This window comes from Rattus norvegicus, chromosome 1, assembly GCF_036323735.1.
Source record: "Rattus norvegicus strain BN/NHsdMcwi chromosome 1, GRCr8, whole genome shotgun sequence".
In the NCBI taxonomy this organism is placed as follows: Eukaryota; Metazoa; Chordata; class Mammalia; order Rodentia; family Muridae; genus Rattus; species Rattus norvegicus.
Window position 1 is genome coordinate 161,288,412 of NC_086019.1, and position 25,108 is coordinate 161,313,519.

Here is a 25,108-nt window from a genome sequence, read left to right on the forward strand (position 1 = left end):
TGCAGATTCTATAGGCACCTAAGTTCTGCTACATAGGAGTATGAAAGCAAATAGTCTTCCTGCTACTACAGAGTAGGCAACTGACTGGTGAACTAGGACTGAAATACTCCAAGTGGGAGACATGGTTGGATGGCTGAGTTAGTAAAGTGCTTGATGAGTTGGTGATTCAAATAGGTTTGCCCCCATAGACCATGCAGTTTGAATGCTTGACCCATGGGAATTGGCACTATTAGGAAGGGTGACCTTGTTGGAATAGGTGTGGCCTTGTTGGAGGAAGCGTGTCACTGTGAAGGTGTGCTTTGAGGTTTCTTACTGCGTGAGCTCCACCCAGTGTGGAAAGAGACCTTCCTCCTGGCTGCCTACAGAAGAGTCTCCTTCTGTCTACCTTGGGATCGAGGTGTAGAACTCTTGGCTCCTCCAACACCATGTCTGCCTGCCCAGATGCTGCCATGCTTCTGTCATGATCCTGGACTGAACCTCTGAAATTGTAAAGCAGCCCCAATTACATGCTGTCTTTTCTAAGAGTTGCTTTGGTCATGGTGTCTCTTCACAGCAATGAAACCCTAAGACAATGTACAAACTTGAGGTCCAGAGTTAGATCATTAGCACGCATGTAAAAAACAAAAAACAAAAACTGGCCATGGCTGCACACTTGTAATCCCCATGCTGTGAAAGCAGACAGGATCCCAGGAACTTGCTGGCCAGCTAATCTAGCTGAATCCTCAAGTTCTAGATTCAGTGAAAGACCCTTTCTCAAAAAATAAGGTAGAGGGCAATTGGTGAGGTCAACATTCACATGTCTACATGTATGCACACACACACACACACTCCCTGATATGTACTAATATGTATACCACACACAAAAGATAAAAAAGAGTTCTCAAGAGTGACACAGTTGCAGAGGCCTTTACAAACTCTCTATGTATCCCAATTAGACCAGAAGCCATGAGTTCATGCTGCAAAAACCTGGGTAGGTTAATTCACTTGAACATTACATGCTGCTAACCCCTAATCACAGGAACAAAGAGAAGAGGCAGAAGAGGGCTCAGCAGATACAAAAACCAGTACAGACAAGTGGGATTTTCAGTTCACTCTTCAGTGCACACATGGATCCATTAGTAGAACACAGAATTCTTGCTGGCTCAAAGTGTATGGCTATTGACTTAATTTGTGGCTGGATACTAATCTGCATAGATATAGAGGAAAACACTCAGAAAAACAGGCTGCAGAACAAAACCAAGATGAAACAAAGCAAAGGGCTGAACAGGTATTTCAGTGGCCACATACCATGTGGGAACCAGAAAGAATAGCATTAGTATTGTCGTTTGAATGCCCTCCCAATTGTGTGGCTATTTAATTGTACAGTTTTTTTTTTCTTTTTTTCGGAGCTGGGGACCAAACCCAGGGCCTTGCGCTTGCTAGGCAAGCGCTCTACCACTGAGCTAAACCCCCACCCTTTATTGTACAGTTTTAAGACAGTTTTTATGTTTTTTCTTTTTGAGACAGGGTTTCTCTATTATGTAGCTCTGGCTGTCTTGGAACTCTTATGTGGGCCAGGCTGGCCATGAACTCACAGAAATCCACTTGCCTTTGTCTCCCAAGTGGTGGGATTCACAGCACACACTACACCAGGCTGGTTTGAGCTAGGGTCTAATGACTCTCAAGCTGGGTTTGAAATCATTATGTATGATGATCGTCATTTTTGGTCCTCCTGCCTCACCTTTGTCAATTTCCTACCCCTCTCTCCCTAAAGTACATCACCTTCCGTAAAGACAATTACAAATCATACTTTTACCCAATACTATTAACTAATAATGCAACTTTACCACGTCAACTTCTAAATGATCATTGCAGAGTTCAGAACAGAGAAAATAAGCATACTGTTTAGAGCACGGTGAGAGGAAGATTTGCATGATTTCTGTTTTTAAGGCAATGACACTATACTATAGGAGAGAAAACACATACAGTTTTCCGGGCATCATGGTGCACTCTTTTAATCCCATCATTGGAAGGCAAAGGTAGCATTACTCTGTGTGTGTGTGTGTGTGGTGTGTGTGGTGTGTGTGTGTGGTGTGTGTGTGTGGTGTGTGTGTGTGTGGTGTGTGTGTGTGGTGTGTGTGTGTGTGGTGTGTGTGTGTGTGGTGTGTGTGTGGTGTGTGTGGTGTGTGTGTTGTGTGTGTTGTGTGTGTGTGTGTTGTGTGTGTGTGTGGTGTGTGTATGATGTGTGTGTGTGGTGTGTGTGGTGTGTGTGTTGTGTGTGTTGTGTGTGTGTGTGTTGTGTGTGTGTGTGGTGTGTGTATGATGTGTGTGTGTGGTGTGTGTGGTGTGTGTGGTGTGTGTGTTGTGTGTGTGTGTGTTGTGTGTGTGTGTGTGGTGTGTGTGTGATGTGTGTGTGTGGTGTGTGTGTGTGTGTGTGTGGTGTGTGTGTGTGTGTGTGTAAGTGCACAGACCATGCCTATGTAGAGGATAGAACATCACTTAGGAACTGCTTCTCTCCTGCCACCTTGTGGGATCCTAGGGTGGAACTGAATTCAGGTAGTCTCCCTTACCTGCTGAGCCTCTACCTGTCACAGGAAAACTTTAGAGACGCAATATAATGACTTCTAGGAAATAGGAAGCTGGAATGAGCAGAGGATGTCTGGATCTGTATCTTGAGGAATGTGTTATAGTTTATAAAACAAAATACCACAGATGGCTTAAAGGACAGATTCCTTTTCTCAGTTTGGAAAAATAGAATACAAGATTATGATGCCAGCAAGGTTGGTCCCCAGTGAGGCCTCTTTAAAGTTTGCAAACAGATACCTTGCTGCATTTTCACGCAACTCTTTCTATATTTGTGGTGCTGCTTCCTGTTCTTTCCAAAACAGATTCATGTTTACATATATGTGTATGTGCAAATGCCTGCAGGAGCAGAAGTGTAGCGCATGCATGCAGAGAGACCAGCAGAGGGCACTGGACCTTTCGGAACTAAAGCATAGGTTCACTGTGACCTGTGGGTCACAACCCTTTTGGGAGTTGGTCACATATCAGATATCCTACATATCAGATACTTACATTACAATTCACAACAGTAGAAAAGTTACAATTCTAAAGTAGCAATAAGATAATTCTATGGTTGGTGTCACTAGAACACGAGGAACTGTAATAAATGGTCACAGTATTAGGAAGGTTGAGAACCACTGGACTAGAGTTTTCAGATGGTTTTGAGACACCTTGTAGGTGCTGGGAACCAGACTTGGGTCTCCTTGCAAGAGCTGTGAGCATTTGTATCTGATGCGCCATCTCCATAGCTCCTCTCTGTAGGGAGTGGAAGATTCCGAGTGAGTGAGTGCACAGCCACTCTAAGGACCAAGGCCTCAGACTCATAGAAGTTAGCAGCCTTCTTCCTTGTCCAAGTGTAAGTATTTGCAGATGATTAATCAGTGTGCACAGAACCTAGAAACCTAGTTGTCTTCTCCCTTCTTCCTGTTTTCCTACAGAGAGTAGCTGTCCCTCGTTCCCCAGCCCATGCACACTGAGGTGTCAAGGCAGTTGGTGCAGAGTCATCAGAGTGAGCACGGACCTGAGCCCACTCTTCCCTGTTTTTGTGTAATTACTTCTTTAGTAATTTACTGCTCTTTTTTCATTCCTTGGCTATCCCAGTCAGGTGTCTAGACTCAAGGCACATGCTACTCGGTGCTCGCGCTCTCTCTCTCTCTCTCTCTCTCTCTCTCTCTCTCTCTCTCTCTCTCTCTCTCTCTCTCTCTCCTGGGTTTTACCATATAGTCATGGCTGGAAAAGAACTCACAGAGACCTACCTGTGTCAACCTCCCCCTTTCTGGGATTAAAGATCTGTACCGCCACACCCATTACTATTCGTTTTTAACTTTTATGTGTATGGGTGTTTTGCCTGCACACATTTCTGTGCATCATACAAATGCCTGGTGCCTATAGAGGGCAAATAAAGGGTCAGAACTCCTGGACATGGAATTATAGGCAATTGTGAGTTACCACGTGAGTGCTGGACATCAAAACCAGATCCTCTGAAAAAGCAGCCCTTGCTCTTAGCTGCTGAGTCATATCTTCAGCCCCCACTTTACATTGACATCACACCAAACATTACAAAGGTATTTGAAATTAATATTGAAAATCTATCTTTAAAGCAGGAGGTGATGGCACATGCCTTTAATCCCAGCGCTTGGGAGTCAGAGCAGGCTGATCTGTGAGTTCTTAGTTCAAGGCCGGCCTGGTCTACAGAACAAGTTCCAGGACAACTAAGACTATACAGAGAAACCCTTTCTCAACCTTCCCCCCAAAATCTATCCTCATAGCTTAAAAGCCAATGTGTAAATTCTCCTAATAGTAACAATACCAATATCAACAATGAACAAAATTTAGAATAATATTGCAAAGGACACACACACACTACAATTTCCATGTCTGGATATGGAAGGTAACACTGTAAGGTTAAATAGCTTTAAGAGAGTTGTAATTAAAACCTACGTCCGTCAGACTCCCATCTTGCCACACTGTATGGATACTAGAAACGTTCTTCTGCAAGGAGATAAACTGCCCCTAAGATCCATCTCCTCTGTACCACAGAAGGGCCGGTAGTTTCCTCGTTCCATTCAGTTTGACTTCTGGGCTTTTCCTTGCCTGTTACTCTTGTAGGAATTCCACATCCTTTATTTCTTCAAACATTCCAGCTACTTAGTTTCTTGTCAGGAATGAAACTATTGCTTCCTGAATTTCTTATTCAGTAATTTTTCTTGGAGCATATGTACTGCAAGCATGATCACATGCTGCAGTTGTGAATTTGATGTTTCAAAAATTACTTATATATCTACTGTTTATCTTCGTGCATTTATTCATCCAGTTCCTGCCTCTTGGTGAAGAGCTGTGACGGCTCAGTGAGTTGCTGCACAAACCTAATGGTTTGAGTTCAATTCCCAGAACCCATGTGAAGATGGAAAGAGATAACTGACTCCCTCTGCAAAGTTGTCCTCTGGAGGACTGCAAGTGATAGATGATAGAGGTGCTTGCCACTAGGCCGGGCCGGCACCCAAGTTCAACTGCCAGAATCCATATGGTAGAGAAAACAAACTCTAACAAGTTGTCATCTCATCTCTACAAGCGCTCGCACACACACACACATCCATGCACACACACGTACATGTACACACACACACACACACACACACACACACACACACAAATGTAAAAGAAATTTTAAAAAATTATCCTCAGATCTCCAGACATATTCATGTGCACACACCCACCCTGAATTAAAAAAATACAATCAATCAGTGGGTTCTACCCACATTACTTAGACGTAGACTTTTCCTTTTGCCAGGCAGTGGTGGCACATGTTTTAACCCCAGCATGCAGGAAGCAGAGCAGGCTCCCAGTTCAACCTGGTCACAGAGCGAGTTGTGGGACAGCCAGAGAGATACGCAAAGAGAACCTGTCTCAAAAACCAAGCCAAACCAAACCAAAGGTTCCCCTTCTACTCCATTGATAAGGTGGCCGTTTATTGGTCAGCTTGGGCTACTATAACAAAGTGTTAATTGCATCAACAGAAAATCATTTCTCACAGTTCTGGAGCCAGGGAATTCTCTCTAGTCCTCTTATAAAGCTACCTATCCTATCGTATTATGGCCCACCCTCATGACCTCACCTAACCTTAGTTACCTTCTGAAGGTACACTCTTCAAATACCCTTAGTTTGAAAGCTGGGGTTTTAACTTGGAAGTTTGGGGAACGCAGCTATCCCACAGGAAGAATCCTCTGGTGGTCCTCTGCGGTCTTGGTCACAGTAGCCTGAAGTTCGATTTCTTCAACTTTTCCTTATTATTTAAAATTATGTGATATTCTAGGGGTTTTACATTTCCATATTAATGTTGTGATCAACAACAATTTCTGCAGACTCCCGTTAGAACTTTGACGGACAGTATGCTGAAGGGAACCTGTAATTCGATTCAATACAGAGTCCTGTCATTTTATCAGCATTGAATCCTCTGTGGGTGTAAGTCAGGGGCAGAGTAAGTTTACCCTCCATGCAGACTCTGGGTTTGATCCTAGAATCAGAGAAAAGTCTTCCATCTATGAATATGGGTTGTGTTTCCATATCAAAGTAAATTTCTTTCCAGTGTTTATTTTCTGTAGTCTTGTTTTTATTTGTTTGTGTCTTTGGTTTTTGCTGTTGTTTTTGTTACCTTTGCTGGCTCCGGACTCTTCATTTTCCTGGTTAGCTTTGTAAGTGATTAGAGGTAGAGCCATCATTCGTGCCTCTTCAGATTTTTAGTTTTAGATTATTTTATTGTTTTAGATGCTATTGTAAAGACTTTCCCTTTGGGGATGGTTCCTGGCTGTGTTGCCTATGTCTCCTGAGTTGCTACCTCCCCTGATAGAATTCCTTCTTAATTTCACATTTGGATTTTTTTCTTATATGCTGAACTATACTTGATTTCTGAGATTTTATTTAGAATCTTACAAACTTACTTGTTGGTTAAAATTTTATTTAAAATTCTGTTTAGTAAGACTTCTTTTCTTTTTTTTTTCTTTTTTTTCCGGAGCTGGGGACCAAACCCAGGGCCTTGAGGTTGCTAGGCAAGCGCTCTACCACTGAGCTAAATCCCCAACCCCTCGTAAGACTTCTTATGTATAAGACCATGTCACTTAAGATAGAGCATAAATCCATACATGCCTCTCCCCATCCTAATTTGGATACATTCTCTTTCCTTTCTGGTTGCCCTGGCTAGAACCTCACTCTGGTGTTAAATACATGCCTTGCTCCTGATTTTGGGTGAAAGCATCAGTCTTCATCATTAATATGTTAAATGTTGGGCTTCCGTAGATATTGCTAAATCAATAAGGTTGAAAATGGTCCCCAGAAGTTCCTAGTTTACTGAACATTTTTACCACAAAAAAAAAAATTGAATCTTCTCAAAGATTTTTTTCCCTGCATTTTTTGGGTTGCATCTTTTTGCCCTGCACCTGACTGGGCTTGTTTCTTTATTCTGTTAACATGATGTAATACTGAGTTTGATTTTGTATGTTAAAGCAAACTGTATACTTGTGATAACTCCACTTAGTTGCTGTACATATAATTATTGTGAAATTGTTAATCTCAAACACGGGAGGAGAAACACTACCAACCCTAATCATCTCCAAATTAATTAAAGCAAGCTTTTTAAATCTGTGTACGCAGACTGCCTCCCTCTAAAGCAGGGTTGAGAGGTCAACAAGAGGAAGACACGGTTTTTATAGACCAGGGGTAAGGGGTCTCCAAATGTGGAGTGTTACCTCCCTGGAGTAGAACATAAGCACAACATGTTAATCATAACGACCCCCTGAGACAAGGACATGATGGTAAGGTGGTCCTAACAAGGGCGTCATAACAAGTGTCACATAACCTCATAAGACAAAGGTAAGATTGTAAGATGGCTACAAGCATCTTTTTGAAACAAAGAGAGTTGCCCTTTTCTGGAACCATCTGTAGTGAGGTTAGAGGTGGGACACAGCCCAGTGCTTGAGGAACAGGTTTAATCATACACAGGAATGAGCCTACTTAGTTTTTACTATCAAATGACTTTCAAGCCTAAGAAGGAGGCAGGCTATTCATCAAAATAATTCTTATCCTTGGTATTTGTGGGATCTTGCTGAAGAATTAGGAGTTAGACAGACTCCCGGGTAAGAAGACAGACAGGGAGAGGGCCATGGCTAGGTAAGAAAGGTAGTGAATCTCCAAGATGGCCAGCTTCTTCCTCCTCTTCTCTGGACTTGAGACAAAAGCCTAGCAGCTTAAAACAAAGAGCCTGTCAGTGGCTCAGCTCAGGACACTTCACACACAGCCTTGGGCCAATCAACTACACTAACTTCCTTCAAACTGACTAACTGTAAAAGCAGGGGAGGAAGACTCTTCAGAGGCTTTAGCCTCCCCCCACCCACTCCACACCCACTCCACACCCACACACAAAGACTGCATTTTTCAGCTTCCTCAGTTCCTTCACTGCTATACAGGGGGCCTTTTCTCTCTGTTCCTTTGCCCTGTGTATTTCCTCAACCTCAATAAACACCTTTCTTTTTTCAATTGTTGACTCTGTTTTGTGTATAGATTACTCTGCTGCTTGTTACCTGTTGAATTTAAGCTTTTTCTTGCCTTTTAATCTTTTTCTTTTTTAAAGATTTATTTATTTTATACATGTGAACACACTGTCACTGTCTTCAGACGTACCCATCAGATCCCACTACAGAGTGTCCTTAGCTGCCATGTAGTTGCTGGGAATTGAACTCAGGACCTCTAGAAGAGCCATCAGTGCTCTTAACTTCTGAGCCATTTCTCCAGTTCTGCCTTTCAATTCTTTAATTGGCAAAAAAATAAATTAGACCAATGTCCCTAGACTGACTGTGATGTTTTCCATTTTTTTGTCCTCTTTCATTTTTTAGTATAATTTTTTATCCTGATGCACTAAATTGATTGTAAAAATACACCAATGAATCATGAGTCACAGTTTGAAACTGCTACTATCAGCTGGGGGTATATTAAAAGTATTTAAGAATGAGGCAGTGCAAACATCGACCACATTAAAAATGGAAATGCTGTGTTGGGATAAGGTCCTTTTGTGTCTGTATTAAATATCCTGTTGCTAGAACTTGTTGGAGAGGCACTTGCTCAACAGTATGGCAGAGGTATGCTTGGGAGGCTCCAGGCAAGGGCTCCATGCAACTAAAATGTAAGCAGTGTGTGTATAATTCTGTGGTCCACACCCCCAGTGAGTATCAGGTTTTGCTATGTAGCGTACCAAACTGCATAACAAGATCTGTGTGCTTAAGTATCTAATAGAAATGTTAAAAATTAAGATATAAAAGGTTTGGGATATGGCTGTGGGTAGAGTGATTCCCAGGCCTCGTAGAAAGTGCTAAGCATGGTGGCATATGCCTTTAAACACCCCCACCTCCCCACCCCCCAGCGCTCTGGAGGATGGAGCAGGCAGAGCTCTCTACATTCCAGGCAAGCCATAATTAGATAATGGTGTCAAAAAGGCAAGGGAGGGGGTGGGGGTGGGGGTAGGGATGAGGATTGGGAGGGGGAGTGGGGGCTGGGAGGGGAGGGTGGGGTAGGGGCGGGGGTGGGTTGATGACTCAGTTGCTTTTAACTGGGTGGCTTTTAACTGTTAACTTTAGTTCCATCGGAGATCTGTTCCCTCGTGGCTCTGTAGGCACTGCCACATGTGTTCACACCCATGCAGACATACATGTACACATAAAAATCAAGGTAAATCTTTAAAAGGGCACAAGGCCCGATGGCAAACACCTATGATCTCAGCACTTCCGAGGTGAGAAGGTCACCCTCAGCTACACAGTGAATTGGAGGCTAGTCTGGGCTGCAAGATTCAGAGGCAGTGGATTTTTGTCTCTGTCTTCTTTCATTCAATGTATTTTTGAGGTTCATCCATATTATAGTGTTGTTGGCAGTATATTTCAGTATTTGAGTATTGATAATTTACTTCAGAAATATATCACAATTTACAAATTCTTTTGGATAGTTTGCTGTTTTTAATAAACAATAATACAAACATTAAGCAAAACTCAACCGAGTACAAGTAAGTGTGTAGCAATAAATTTACTGCAGGTTTAATAAACAGCTGCCAGTTTTCTTTTCCAACATTTATTTATATAATGTATATGAGTGCTCTACATACACTTGCACGCCAGAAAAGGGCATCGGATCCCATTACAGATGGTTGTGAGCCACCATGCAGTTGCTGGGAATTGAACTCAGGACCTCTGGAAGAACAGTCAGTGCTCTTAACCACTGAGCCATCTCTCCAGTCCCAAATAGCTGCAATTTTTTTTTTAAAGATTTATTTTATTTATTATATATAAGTACACTGTAGCTGTCTTCAGATACACCAGAAGAGGGCATCAGATCTCTTTACAGATGGTTGTGAGCCACCATGTGGTTGCTGGGAATTGAACTCATGACCTCTGGAAGAGCAGTCGGGTGGTCTTAACTGCTGAGCCATCTCTCCAGCCCCAAATAGCTGCAATTTATCTTACATTCCAATCTGGGACGTGTGTGTGTGTGTGTGTGTGTGTGTGTGTGTGTGTGTGTGTGTGTATCTCAGGTATTTAAATTCACAAAATGGGATTAAACTTGCTTGTACATGTATGTTTTCATGGTTTTGAAATAGGACAGGGGCGTATCATGTTGCTCAGGATGGTCTGGAACTCAAGGTATACTTAGCGTGGTCTCAAACTCAAGATCCTTCTGCCTCCATCTCTCTAGCACTGGGCTGACTACATGCCAATAACCTGCAACTGGCATTAAAGTCTTTTAACCCGCACTTTGTGTTAGCCTAGAAAAGCCAGAGATGGTAACAGTAGTGTGGGGGTATGTTCCTCCCCAACAACGGACTTTGTGAAGGCATGACCTTAACCTTGCTTTGTGGTAAAACGCCTCTCATCTTTTGGGTGGATGTAACTTTCAGATGCCTAAGGACTTTGCTCTCACTCCAGTCTGGAATGCTGAATCCAATCTAGAAGGGCAGAAACTCTAGCATTAGTTATCAGTCCCCTCTGGAAGAGGTTGCGAATTGAAGTCCAATAAAAGAAAACTACAGCATGAAAGCCTTTTCTTTCTTAGGATGTTATCTCACAACCTCATGGGAAAGTGGGAGGCAAGGTGCAGGAAAGCTTAGTAGCAGGTAGGGTGGGTAACTCCTTTAATCCCAGCACATGGGCGGTAGCAACTAGAGGGTCACTGCAAGTTTGAGTCAGGCCTGTCTAGTGAGATCCGCTCTAAAAAACTGACAGGAAAAACAAACAAACAAACAAACAAACAAACAAACAAAGCACAAAACAGAAAACAAGAGAGGGGCATGGTGGAGCAGGCCTGCAATCCCAGCCCGTGTAAGGTGGGGAGGAGTTCAAGGAACCTCACATACACAGGCAGTTAGAGATAAAGCAGGGCTCATGGTATCCTGCCTGAAAAGAAACAAAACAGCTGAAAATCAAGATGGAAACCTGATAGGCTTTATATAACATGTAATAAAACCTTCCACTCCCTTCAGTGTTTCTTTTCATAGAAATTCTTTCGCAAAGGTATAATTCAAAATATTGTGTGCCTGGCTTGTTGTTACAAAACGGTTGATAGAGATGCATTCTGGGTCAGATTTTCTTTCTTTCTTTAAACATTTTTTTTTCCGTTTAAATTTTCCATGCGCGTGTGTGGATGCCTGCACGCCTGCATGCTTGTGGAGGTAGGAGAAAAACTGGCAAGAGTCAGTTTTCCTCTACCACCTCAGGTCATGGAAGCTTTAATCACTGCACCATCTCACCAGCTTCTGGGTCAGATTTCCTTCAGTCGGGTCTCTAGGTTCTTGTTTTTAACTCCCCCAACCCCACATTTTACATTTTGAGACTTCTATCAGAATTCTTAGTTGGATATTCCCAATTTCAATGGTTGTCTAAAATACATAGTTTCACACTTATTAAAACTTTGCGATAATAATTCAGTCATATTTCCCCTTAATAACCAATGTATTAATTTATGAGTGTGTGTGTGTCTGAGCATATGTATACATCACTTCCTGTGAGCAGATGACCTCAAAAACCATAAGAGGGCACCAGATGCTTAAAAATTGGAATTGCAGGACACGGGGTGGGAACCAAACCTGGGTCCTGGAATCTAACCTAGGTCCTCTGGAAAGAGTTTTCTTAACTGTAAGCCATCTTCTACTGTACCATCTTTCTCCCTTTTGAGACAGTCTCACTGTGCAGTCCCAGCCAACCTGAAACCCTGAGACTGCCTGCTTCTGCTTTTAGGTCCTAGAATGAAAAGCCTATGTCATCATATCCTGCTACAACCATATTTTCTTAGAAACCTAAACAAACAACCCCCCCAAAACCTTATTGTAGTAAAATATATATAACATAAAGAGAACCATTTAAATCATTTTCAGTAGTATTAAGCATCTTGGGGTTTATAATTTCTTATCTCTCCTCTCTCTTGAAGAGAGAAAGTCTCTCTACATAGCCTTGGCTGTCCTAGGACTCACAATGCATACCTGGCTGGCCTTGCACTCAAAGAGATCTACCAACCTCTGCCTCCCAAGTGCTGGGATTAATGGTGGTTTTGATTTGAGGACTTGTTTATCAGATGGAGAATCATTATTCCGGTGGCTGACTAATAGATGGCTAAGTGGATAGGCAGGCTTGGTCTCCCTCCAGAGAACCCATGGTTCCTAGCACCCAAATCCAGCAGATACAGCCACCTGTGGCTCCTGCTTCAGGAGATCTGATGCTCTCTCTTCTAGATTACACATGAGTGTGCACATGGACACAAGATCATTTAAAATACAAACAGACAAACTAGTTATGGTAACACACATCAGTAATATGAATACTCGTGAGGTTTAGCCAGGAGGACCAGAAGTTCAAGGCCATCCTTGGCTACATGGGAAGTTGGGAGGCCAGAATGGAATGCATGGGACCCTGTGTGAAAATAATAAAATGAAAAGATTATTCTAGGACCTAGAGAGATGGCTCAGTAGTCACTGCTCATTGCTTCGTAGATGACCCAGGATTCAGTTCCAAGTACCCACATTTGTAACTCCAATTCTATGGGATCGATGCCTTTTTGCCTCCAAGGGCACCTGTATACATGCAGTGCACAAAGTAAACACAGGCAGGCACACAGGCATATACATTAAGAAAAACAATCTGAACATAAGGTTCATTTTAAAGACCAGTAAGACAGTCAGTGAGTAAAGGTGCCTACGGAAGAAGCCTGGACACTTGAGTCCACTCCCTGGAGCCCACATAAAAAGTAAAAGAAGAGAAGTGATTCAACAAAGTTGTCTTCTGACATGCAGGCAAACAGCACAAATGTCTGCACACACAAATAATATCTCAAAAGAATCATAATTCTAGGTAATAACTTTCTGAGAATTCCTTTTCTCTTGAGAAATGAGTTTCTTTGATAATGACAATGATATAGAACATTATGGTTTTCCCCTCTTTTTACCTGGAAACACATAACATACTCTAATGTTTATCTGTGTAGCCAATGTTTCCATGTTCCTGTCATAATTATTTGCCCATTAAAAAAATTCTTTAGTTACACATTTTCCTATTTTATCAGATTTAGAGTATGTGTTGCCTTCGATTAGTTTAAGGAAGTACATATTATGTAAGTTTTAAATATATTCTTAATATTTTGGCATAACATAATAAATCGTAGGCTGAACATAGCTGGATTTGATCTAAATGATATATTTTTTGATAACAAGAAACATTTGATTCTTTGAAACAGTCTTACCTTATAGCCCTAGCTGGCCTGAACTCGGTGTTCTTCCTGCCTTTGCCACCTGCAAGGACAAAAAGGAATATTTCAAAGTATATACAATGTGGCAGAAAATTTATACTAACCACTTTACTGTGAACTCTCCATGCTGCACATTTATCTCACTGTACTAAAGGTCAAAGTAATCGAGAAACTTCAGAAGGTTATAAAGTAATTAGGGATAGGACTCAAGTCTGGCTCAACTCAAACTTCTGGCTCCTAAACCTACAGTATACTGTTTCCTAGGTGTGTTCTATTTTACATTGTTGATGACTTCCCCCTTTCTGAGATTCTTTCTGAGAGAAGGCCACATCCAACTCTTGAATGGAGTCGAACTCTGCTTCTTAACAAGTTTACTGCTGTGCAGTCATCTCCCAGCTCTCTAAGTAGACTCCTGCCTCACCCTCTAGACCCTGGCCACCTCAGAGCCTGAGCTAAGTCCAGTCTTCGAATCTTAGTTTCCCAGTAGAGAGTGGTTTCTCAGATTCTGTCACCCAGCAGGGGCAATTCCTCACTAGTGATCTACAGAGTACCTCAGGCCCTAGTCCACTGGCAGAGCTCTGGGACCTGAGACTCTTGTCTCAGGACAAGTGTAACAGTGTCCATCTGTCAAGGAAGCTCTTAAAACAGGGCAGCAAAACAACTCAAAACAGCTCCAGGAAGTCCCTGAAACTAACCAGATTCATTAGGTCCTTCTCTGTCAGAGTAAACAATAAAAGGTGAGAGTCTCTCTCAGACTAAAGGAAGCTGAGCTGCCAATAAAGCACCTCAGACAAGCTGTACTGCAAAGACGACTCTGCCATCAGACTAACTAACTGCCTGGAAGAAGCAGAAGCCAGCTGAGCAAGAGTTTCAGACCAGAGTTACTTGGAAAGGACACGCCAACCCATTGAGCTGCCTGCAGGTTGTGCAGGGTGCTGGAGGTTCCCAGTTTTTATAATCTGTCACCCATGCTGGTGTGGGCCCTGGGGATGTAGCTGTCCTTGAGTCATTCTTGCTTCTCTAAGTAACCCCTCATCCATATTGCTGTAAAAATAAAACGTATTGGTTCGCCAAACTGGACTTTGGTGTTATCTGTACTTTGGTCTGTTGGTGGGAGCCCTATCTGAGGTGAAATGTGTTTACCGTCTCCCCAGGAAAAGTTTTGTCACACAACACTCAGTAGAGGGCAACACCCCTCAGCAAACTTTCTGAGAGACTTCTCTTCACGGTCCCGCGCCAAGCCACAGCTGCACCTTTCCTTTTCCTAACCTCTCCCCACAGTGGTGTTCCCCTCTTTCCCTTTGCCATTCTCCTTTTTTCTGCGTCTTAGTGTCTCTCTTCAACTTCCCCTCTCTCTCCTGGTCGTCTCCGTTCCCGGATCCCGCAGAAAACTCACGCAGCGCTTCTGTTCTTCGGTTGCTCCTCCAGTCGGCTCCGCGCTCTACCTCTCCCTGCAGCTAGCTGAGAGATTCTGAGCCACGGCCGTTCAGCTACCAGGCCTGGAACTAGCCTTCTGCCAGCTGACACCCGAAGCTCCGCCCCCTCCCCCCATTGGCTATCGTTCTCAGAAAGTCCCGCCCCCAGACTCGCAGCCCGCCTCTCCGCCCGGCTTCCCTTGTTTTCATTCCCCCTGTCACACGAGGCAGTAGCAACCCTGAAGTGGGAGGGGAGGAGTCGGAGCCGAGTAGTCGTAGAGGGAAGGGGACGGGAAGAGGGCGGAAAGTGAAGGGCCCAGAGTGCCTCTCTGTCCCCGATCTAACTCAGTTCTCGACTGCTCCGAGCCGGCGTGGTATTGTGGGATCGCGGCGCCTGGCCGGAGACGCTCGCATCCGCAGGGGCGTCCACTCGAGAGCGCCTCCTGTCGTCCATAAGGCTACCCTGCCACTCCTCGGCCCCCCCAACTCCTCCCGCTCCCCCATCCCCTCCTCCTCCATCCTCCAGTTCAAAATGGCGACGGTGGCGGCGGCGGCAGCGGCGGCGGTAGCGGCGATGGCTCCTCCGGGCTGCCCGGGTTCGTGCCCCAACTTCGCCGTAGTCTGCTCCTTCTTGGAACGCTACGGGCCGCTGCTGGACCTGCCCGAGTTGCCGTTCCCAGAGCTGGAGCGGGTGCTGCAGGCGCCGCCGCCAGACATCGGCCACGGAGAAGGTAAGCGATCGGCCCGTACGCCCGGCGGGAAGCGGCCCTGGCGCGCTTTAGCTCTCCACAGATACCTTGGGGCTCTGCGGCCGGCCCTCTCCAGGGATTGGGCTCCGCGGAGTCCCTACTCCGCGTAGCCCGGGGGGTTCCTGGGTGCTGGGGAGGCGGGGCGGAGGCCCCCTAGGGCCACCGTGCCCCGCGGGGACGGAGGTGGGGGCGTCGCGGGCCCGGTGTGGGCTAGGGCCCAGGAGGGGGTATTGTGCGGGGCTGACGCTTGGGGCTGGGTCCCCCGCGCCGGTGTTGCTTCCAGTTCTTATCCCTTTAGGTGGCGGGGGAAGGGGAGCACAGGTTCCGGCCAGCTTTGCGCTTTTCTCTTCCCCTCCTCCCACCAATCCTTTCCACCGTCTCCCGGGAGGCTGGGCCCATCTTCTCCCGGCGCCCCCTCCGCTCACTCCACCTGAGTGGGCGGGGGCCCGCGGACACTCCACTCTCCCGGTGGTGGGAACTCCCCCAAGGGAGTCGGTTCCTGTCTCTTCCCGTCCCCCTGGAGGCTGGCCTAATCCCCCCAAACTCCTTCCTTGGGAGATCTGCTCCGCTGACCAGGGAGGGGGCTTCCCCCCGTTCTCGCGTAGGAAGGAGAAATGAAGTCGGCCCAGCTTCTCCACTCTGGGGAGGAGAGGGTTAATATCTCCTCCTCCATAGTTTTTCTCCTCGCCACCTCCCCCAAAATAATAGAAAAGCATCTCTCCACTTTTCTCTATCCCTTCCCCCTATCTCGGCTATAGGGCTTAAGGGAAGAAGAAGTCACTCTTCCATTTGCTGGCTGGTGTGGGGTGGTTAGTCTGTAGGCTGGAGGAGGGGCTCAGACGGCTGGGGAAACAGTTGAAGAAGGTGCTTGTTGCTCATGTTTCTCTCTGGTGCCGCTGGTCTATTATTGGTGTTCGCAAGTGGTGCTCCTTCCACATAAGGCCACCGCGCGGGTGCAGGGCGCATGCTCTGCCCGGCCCCATTGAAACTTCCTGCTGCTGCTGCTGCTGGTGGTGGTGGTTCTTTTGCTAGAGCATCTCAACGCGGTGTTTGCTGCTTGCAGCCCTCACACGTTGAGTGCTAACCCTCTTCCCTATTAATCTCGATCCATGCCGCTCCTTTTCTGGTACTTTATTCCCTTAGAGAAGGCTTATTTGTGTACTCCGAACATTGCCTTTGTCTAGCTACAGCCCTTGGCAGAAGAAGAAACGTTTTCCAAATAGGTCTTCTTTTCTTCTTTTTCTTTTGATCTGTGCGTAGATGACCAGGGTGGACTGGGTATTGTACAGGCATGATAGCTGTGACCTTTATAAGAAAGCTGAGTTGCTTTTTTGTTCTCTATAGAAATTATGTTTCCGATATGATATGTATTTACATAGCTAAGGAAAGACCCGAGTGTGAACTCATTCAAGGTATTACCCTGTAGAGAAAAATGTGTGATATACAATGTTATTAAGTATTAATCCTACAGCAGTTATTAGTACAGCGGTCGTATACTTTCTTTCCCCTTTCTCTTTTGAAACTGTCCTGGAACTCTGTAGACCATGCTGTCTTGGAACTCTTAGAAATCCTCCTGCCTCTGCCTACTGCGTGCTAGGATTAAAGGCATTTGTCACTACACCAGGCTCTACACCTCTTTGCTAGTTCACATTTTTTAGACTCTCTGGCTACAAAAGGCTAGTTTTTTTAAACTATGAAATCGGAATTAAATTACTTTATGTTAAGACTTTTACAGAATTTCTTTAAACATTAAGCTTCTAGTGTATTTCATTATCAAATTATATTTATATTCTTTTTGAAGCAAGTAGTCACTGTGAAGTATAATTTTAATTTACTCACTTAATTTTAGGATGCTTTAAAAATATTAGTAATTTATTTGTCAGAAAATGTGAGAACTTGAGGGGAAATGTTTTTAGAATTTATTTGGGCCAAGTTAAGAGGCAGGCATGAATTTTTGGGGGTGCCATTGCATTTTGAATAGCAGATAAGCTTGCATTTCCTTAATTTTTAATCATTGTGCTTTCTTGGTATTAGTATTGAAAGAGAAGTTATTAGAATAGGTTTGGTATTTCTAGCATTGAACTTTGGGCTATTAACTAAGCAGAAATGGGAAAGAAGCTGGGCTAAGAGGAATCCTTTAGCTCAGCCACACACAGCATTGCCATCAATATAGTTACTAAGAGGACTGATAATAATAGATCTGTCGTGGGGAAATCTAAGAATAATTGTTAATTAATGTCACACGGTTCAAGACATGTGGCAAATGAAAAGTCTGAAGGTGAAAGTTTTTACTGCACAGGAAAAAGATTTTCAAACTTGGATTATGGCATAATTTAACAGTCGTTCAGCTAATAAGATTTGACTCAGTCTTTTGGGGAAAGATTTGGAGATACTAGAAAGGGTTAAAAGACTAGGGTTTGTGTTGAGCAATGTAATATATAGGTTATAGAACAAGTTGATTGATTTATATGGACCTCACTTTCTTCAGTAGACAAAGATAGTGGCTAAGAGTCAAATGAAATGTTACAATTTTTTTTATAAACAAACTACTTATAAATACTTTTGTACTAATTAAAGATTTTTCAGATAAAAGATACTGTGTCTTTTATATGTTTTTTAAAATATATATTTTTTATGAGTACACTATAGCTGTCAGACACACCAGAAGAGGACATCAAATCCCAGCTGGCTGTGAGCCACCATGTGGTTGCTGGGAATTGAACTCAGGACATCTGGAAGAGCAGTCAGTGCTCTTAACCACTGAGCCATCTCTCCAGCCCTATCTTTTATATGTATTATTTGTAACTAGGAATGTATGGGGGTGTCTGTCATAATCAAGTGAGTTCTACTTTGTATAAGTTTTATTAAGAAACAGCTCTGTGCCATTTAAAAAGTTTTAATTAATCTGAGCAAGGTGGCACTTGCCTTTAATTCTAGTAGATCTTTGAGGCCAAGGCAAGCCTGGGCTACAGAATGAGTTCCAGGACAGCCAGGGCTACACAGAGAAACCCTATCTCAAAAAACAAACAAGCAAAAAAAAAAAAAAAAAAAACAAAAAAACAAAAAAACAAAAAAACAAAGTGTTAATTTTGCTGGCAGGATAGCTCAGTGGGTAAAGATGCTTGTTGCCATGCCTAGTTCTTGTTGCCAAGCCAAGATCTGAGTTTAATTCCCTGAACCTACAGAGTGGAAGGAAAGAAAGAACCACTTGCAAGCGGCCCTCTAACCACTACTGGAGCTTTTTGGCATGTGTGTAGAAAGAGTGCGCATGTGCACGCAGACACACACACACACACACACACACACACACACACACACACACACACACAGAGAGAGAGAGAGAGAGAGAGAGAGAGAGAGAGACAGAGAGAGAGAGAGAGAGAGAGAGAGAGAGAGAGAGAGAGAGTGTTTAAAAATACTTTATGGGACTGGCCCTTAGAATACGCTTTTATTTGTCCTTTTCAGTTCTCTGCTCTACCAACTGGGGGTATGGGAAGGGGTTAAATACTTGAATACAGCATTTATTGAGGTAGACTTAGCAATAGCATAGCATTCTTAGGTAGAAACTAGTTTACTAATTTGTCCTTGTTTAAATACTTTGTGATCTTTTTCTTAGTTGTCTGTAAGCTTTAATTTGATATTGTAGCTTCAGTTTAGAGTGCCTTGTTCCTTAGTTAAGAAAGGCCTCATGGAACAGAAAATAGAACCAGTGTCTGTTCTAATTCCAAAACTTGATAAGTTGTTATGTACTCCATAGTAATTCTCAATAGGTAATTCTGGTTGTTTAAAGATAAAATAAAACCGTTGAAAATTCAATTTATTTTTTTTTAAAAAGAATGATTAATTGTATGAGTGTTTTGCCTGTTTGTTTTCACATGTATTCATGTGTGCCTGGGGCCCTTGGAGTCAGGAGAAGGCATCAGATCCCCTGGAACTTGAGCCACCATGTGGGTGCTGGGAATCAAACCTATGTCCTCTGCAAGAGCAAGGTTCTGAACCACTGAGCCATTTCTCCAGGCCCTAGATTTAATTTTCAATGGTTTCCAAGTACCTAATAAGTGGAACTGATGTTATTTTTTGGCATAGAGCTGCTCTAAGAAAATTACTGAGACACTGAGACTATCATGAATCTGTGATGCTTGGGAATTGCCGCTTTAGAGACCATTACTAAGTTTTGGGACTGGAAAGAAAGAACAACTGTTTCATTTAAATTACAAGGGAGAGAAATTAAGACAAAGAGATAGATTTCAAGCACATACACCTGGCCATTGGTGTTATTTATACTGTGGTTTGAAAAGTTGGCCTAAACTATCCCCCATGAACAGATTCATAATTGATGCTGGGATAGGAAAAGGGCATTCTAAGTGAAGGCATTACGCATTCTGCTTCACTGCCCGGCTCTGTATTCAGTCTGGAACTGAAGTGCTTCCTGCTAACAGGAAGTAGGTGACTGTGGGATACAGGTAAAATAAGGGTTGATATTTTTTTGTCAGATTGTAAAGTGTCATGTGTGTGTGTGTATGTGTGTGTGTGTGTGTGTGTGTGTGTACAATGTAGGTGCACATGCATATGAGTTACATGGTATGGAAATTGGAGGACAACTTTCAAGAGCTAATTCTTGCTTTTTAAATTCCATCCACTTTGTCAAAACAGGTTCTCTCATGTTTATGACACTGTGTAGCCTACTGAAGCTTTAGGCCAATTCTCATCTATTGTACTTAGTAACTCTGTAGTCTAGATGTCAAGCATAAAAGGATATGTCTTTCATATTTCAGTGAACTATGATTCTAACTTCACATTCTCTCTTCCAATAAATTCTCTGATAGTACTTTTTATGTTTTGAATGAATTTGATGAAGTAAAAAGATGAGCATTGAAACCAGTAACACAGTCTTTTAATTTAAGCATATCTCAGAAGTGTACACACACATGGGTTTATAATGGCAGGTCATTGGTCAATGTCCTTACTGAGGCAAGAGCCTAGCCTGGTTGAAAACTTCCAGTTTTGGCACTTCTGACTTTGAAGAAGTAAGATTCTTTATTTGTCTTTGAGTTCCACGCTGTTGAGCCAGGGTCTCTCTTGTGTCTGACACTATGCAGTGTGTTTTTGGTACATCACAGGATCAAGGAAGCCTGCAGTTATAAAGGTGGAAAGGAAGGCTGTTTGCATTGTCCTAGGACAGGAGCTAATTAATTGGAACAGAAAAGGTTGGGTTAATGTGAAACTCTTAATGCAAAGAGGCCTGCTTTTTTAGTCTTCTGGTTATTTAGGGACTGTCTTTAGGGGCTGACCAGGGGCTGAGTCAGCAATTAAGAACCCTGGCTGCTCTTCCAGAGGACCCAGGTTCAGTCTTGGCACCCACATAATCTGTAACTACAGTTCCAGGGGATCTGATACCTTTTAGTCTTTGTAGGCACCAGACATACATGTAGGCAAAAAAAAAAAAAACCTCATACACATTAACAAAATAAAGTAAAAAAGGGTCTTAGAGGTTGGCTCATTGCATGAGGATCTTAGTTTATATCCTGAGCACCCACATAAAAGCCAGGAATGGTGGTTCATGTCTGTAGCTCTTATGCTGTCAGGGAGGTAAAGGGGTAAGGAATGAAGTTAGCTGTGCCCCTGGGATTTGTTGGACAGCCAACCCAGTGAGTTCATGGTTCAGTGAGAGACCTTGTCACAAAGTATAGTGGAGGGCTGTAGAGGAAGACACCTGAAGTTGATCTCTGGCCAACTCATTTAGGTCTGCATGTGAGCACATATCACATAGGCACACATACCACCAGGAACAAATACCACACTGCTTGCTTACTTCATTAATATAACATGTATACTGACTATCTGCTGCATGGTAATTCTAGCAATTATTTTAAGGGTTTAAAAGAAAACAAAAATGTTAGAAATGGGTCTACTTTTAAAGATTTTCTAGTTTAGTAAGAAACTAAAGTGAGTTTGTATGTTACCCTTCAAGGACATATTGACCCTGGGATTTTATTAAATGGAGTAGTAGTATATGCATTCTAGACTATAGGTTATAAGCTAAAATTATCTCTACAGGCTTTTGGTGAGGTGGATGACCACATGTGTTGTGGAAGAATAAGAGTAACTAAGCTTAAAGAACATTTAACCTGCACTGTGCCTTAAAGGAGGGTACTTAATATATATGCTAGATTTAAAAATGGACTTTTACTCTGGGCTTGATGACTATGGTCTCAATATATTATGTTTTTCATCTTTGATTTTACTATAATACAGATGCCATAACAGAAGTCACCAGGATGCTTCCTGTTTTCCATTCATGTTAGAACTTGTATAATATCAAATATTGCTTGAGAAAATAACTTCATTTAAGAAGTCATTTCTTGTTAGGCCAGCAGTCAGGAGGCAGAGCAGGCAGTTCGCTCTGAGTTTGAGGCCAGCCTGGACTACATTGTGTATTTTAGGCCAGACAGAACTATGTAGAGAAACACTGTCTCACAACAAAACAAGTTATTTCTTTCAGTAAGTGGTACTTGCTTTGCCTGCCTGCTATGTGCTAGATGTACATAAACCATTGGAATGTATTGCAGTTATTTTTTTAAAAGATTTATTTATTTAACTATGTAAGTGTTCTGTCTGCTTGTACACCTGCATGGCAGAAATTGGCACCAGATCCCACTACAGATAATTGTGAGTCATCATATGGTTGCTAGGAATTGGACTCAGGACCCCTGGAAGAGCACTTGGTGCTCTTAGCTGCTGAGCCATCTCTCCAGCCAAATCCAGTGAATAGAGCCACTTGTGGCTCTTGCATCAGGAGATCTGATGCTCCCTCTTCTGGATTACACACGTGTGTGCACATGGGCACAAGATCATTTAAAATACAAACAAACAAACTGGTATGGTAGCACACATCAGTAATACAAATACTTGGAAGGTTTAGGCAGGAGGATCAGAAGTTCAAGGCCACGGGACCCTGTGTGAAAATAATCAAGTGAAAAGATCATTATTCTAGGATCTGGAGAGGTGGCTCAGCAGTCGCTGCTTCAGGAGATCTGATGCTCCTGGAGATGACCCAGGGTTCAGTTCAGTCTGTGTGCTTGCAAGTACTACCACACTCATGGAGGTCAGAGGACAATATGAAGGAGCTAGTGCTCTCCTGTCTTGTCAGGCCTGGGAATTGAACTCAGGTTGTCAGGCTTGCTAGCAGGTGCCCTTACTTGCTGAGCTATCTTACTGACTTTCCAACTTTGAAACGAAAACTTACTTTTGGACTAGTGGGCAGGACCAAGTTCTATGCTTCATCATTGAGATACATCCAGTACCTGTTTGTTTAATAAAAGGCATACTTTTCTGAAGAGGCAGAGGGAAGGAGACAGACATGGAGAGAAAAGCATGTTAGCGTCTTTTCATGACTTTGACAAAAACACCTGAATAAACAACTTGAAAGGTAGAAAGATGATGTTGGCTCCTGGTTTGTAAGGTCTTGGTGATAAGGTCAGAGGACAGTATCGAAGAGTTATAGGAGAGGGTATAGTAGCTGCTCATTTCCTGGCAGCTAGAAACGGATGGGGAATGAGACAGAAAGAAAGAAAAGAGGGAGGGAGAGGGACAGGGAGAGGGAGAGATACCTGTAGCACAAATCCAATAAGAAACACCCTTCAAAGGCATACCCCAAGTGACCTACTTCTTTCAGCTATGCCCCAATTCCTATTTGTCCATTCAGCTGTGAATTCATTGATGAGTTAATCCATTAGTGAAGTTAGTGCCTTCATGATCCACTCATCTCTCAATAGTATCACAGCTGAGGAGCAACCCTTTAACATATAGCTGTTTTTGAGGGTGGTACTTCATATCCAGACTTTGCACTAGGCAAATTAACAAAAAGTAAAAACTGTGGGTAGGACTGCATTTGTCCTAAGTCAGGGGACCTTTCCTATGTAGGAACACAGAGTGTGAGGATGTGCCAATAGAATCAGCACTAAACTAATGGTGAGAAAGAGAAGGATGGGGACGCACTTGGCACATGCCTCCAGTATGCAGGCTAGGTTTCAACCTTGTATACTGCACAAAGTTTGCTTGAGTTATAAAATTCAAGTACGTGAGTCATATACTGTGTTTAAGAAAACAGTCAGAAGCTAAGGTGTGATGGCATACACTGGGGCAGAGGCAGGGGTTTGGGGCCAGCCTTGGTGCATAGCAAGTTTGAGTTCAGCCTGGGCTATGTAAGAACTTGCCTGGAAAAACTAGAAATAGAAAACAGACATTCAGAGTGAGGTTGAGTCTGTACTCATTCTAGATCCCAAGCCTTTCACTTGCTATTTTTCCAAAGTAGAATTATAATTCTTCCACCTGCTTTTTCTTATTTTTTTTGCAGTTTATTTTTATAATGATCGTTTATTTCTTTTCGTATACTTTGTATACTTAGGAACAGTAGTTTCCTGAAGAGGCGTTCCAAAAGGGAACTTGAGTTGTACTTTTGCTTCTATCAAAACAAATTTCCTGTTGCAGTAAATGATACTTTACCATCTATTCAAGCTACCAAGACCAGAAACCAAGGACCAACCCCAGATACTGACAGATTGGTGTGCTTTGTTTGCTATCAGTGCTTGACCAGCCCATTTCCCTTATCCTCCTTTATACTCAGCCCTGTTCTGGTTATCTGTTAGCACTGTCACTTCACTCATGCTGAACTGCTCATAAGTCCCCGAAGGTATGAAAAGCTCTTCTATGGCTTATGCTGTCCTCCACCCCCCACCTCCTCTAGAGTGACACAGAAGTCCCTCTTCTGTGGGGTAGTGCATCATGTCAGGAAACTTGGTAAGGTTGAGTTGGTTAGAGTAACGGGAACCCAAAGAAGATAGTAGAAGCTTTATGATGAGGCCCCTGTCATGTGACCACACTGTCTACATACATCGGAATGTGACCTGTGGTCATGTAGACCAGAATAGAATTTTCTATGTTAATGAAGTATCTAGAGAACCTGTGAGTTTAGCCAATACATTTTCCTTTTTGGACATTGTTTTTTGTGAAAGGTATATATTTAATCTCTGGTCCTCCCTAGGGAGGTGGGATGTACCCATATTTATGATGAACAATCAAACAGTTTGGAACCAAGGACTGTCTCTTTGATCAAGAACCACTAAAGGGAGCTTGGAGAAAGCCTGTCTACAGAGCCGCTTCCCCACAGAAGGCCTTTCTGCTCTCAGATAATCTCAGCTAAGCTCAGGACAATCTCCAATGAGCTAAGCCAGAGTTCTTCATCCTTCTAGCCGGACCCAACTCGGTCCAGATGTCTAGGAGTTTGGGAGCCTCTAGCCCTGGGCTCCTCATAGAAGGCCTGTGGATGCCCAACCCTCCATTCCCAACTTTTCTGTGTTGTTTCTAGCAGCAACTGGACACCCTGGAGACAGGGAGCCCCAGTTTAGCCTCTCACATCTTAGGTTGTATTTTCCCACCCCCTGAGCAGTGTATCGGCACTTCCTGAGAGCTCATCACCAGGCAGTAGGCATAGGGTAAATGTAATTAATTTTTTGTGTTTTGTCTGCCCAGAGAAGTTCCAATACCCCAGCAGAGAGGCATGCAAAACCACATCTGGCGCCCAACATGGGACATACCCAGCTGACAAATACCTCAACTGGGGACCCACATAGACCC

At 43.3% G+C, this 25,108-nt stretch overlaps 2 protein-coding genes across 6 annotated transcripts in view; one reads left to right on the forward strand and one right to left on the reverse strand.

Annotated features, from left to right (window-relative positions):
• The window catches only part of Aamdc (adipogenesis associated, Mth938 domain containing), a 30,049-nt gene extending 15,207 nt beyond the window's left edge, over positions 1–14,842 (reverse strand). The window contains exons 1-2 of one of the 3 annotated variants that reach the window (NM_001108493.1): positions 14,705–14,842; positions 10,876–10,967 (exon numbers count right to left, since the gene is read on the reverse strand). The gene's annotated coding sequence lies outside the window, so the exon portion shown is untranslated. Of the gene's footprint in view, positions 1–10,875; positions 10,968–13,302; positions 13,352–14,704 lie in introns of all 3 variants that reach the window. The other 2 variants (XM_017589374.3, XM_006229768.4) reach the window with 2 other exon arrangements.
• A 342-nt stretch (positions 14,843–15,184) lies between these two features.
• The window catches only part of Rsf1 (remodeling and spacing factor 1), a 122,731-nt gene continuing 112,807 nt past the window's right edge, over positions 15,185–25,108 (forward strand). For 2 of the 3 annotated variants that reach the window (XM_063262798.1, XM_063262799.1), the window contains exon 1: positions 15,185–15,454. Coding sequence is in view for 2 of the 3 variants with exons in the window: in XM_063262799.1 (XP_063118869.1) it covers positions 15,256–15,454 (199 nt within the window). In the remaining variant the exon portion in view is untranslated. The remainder of the gene's footprint in view (positions 15,455–25,108) is intronic. The other variant, NM_001427468.1, reaches the window with a different exon arrangement.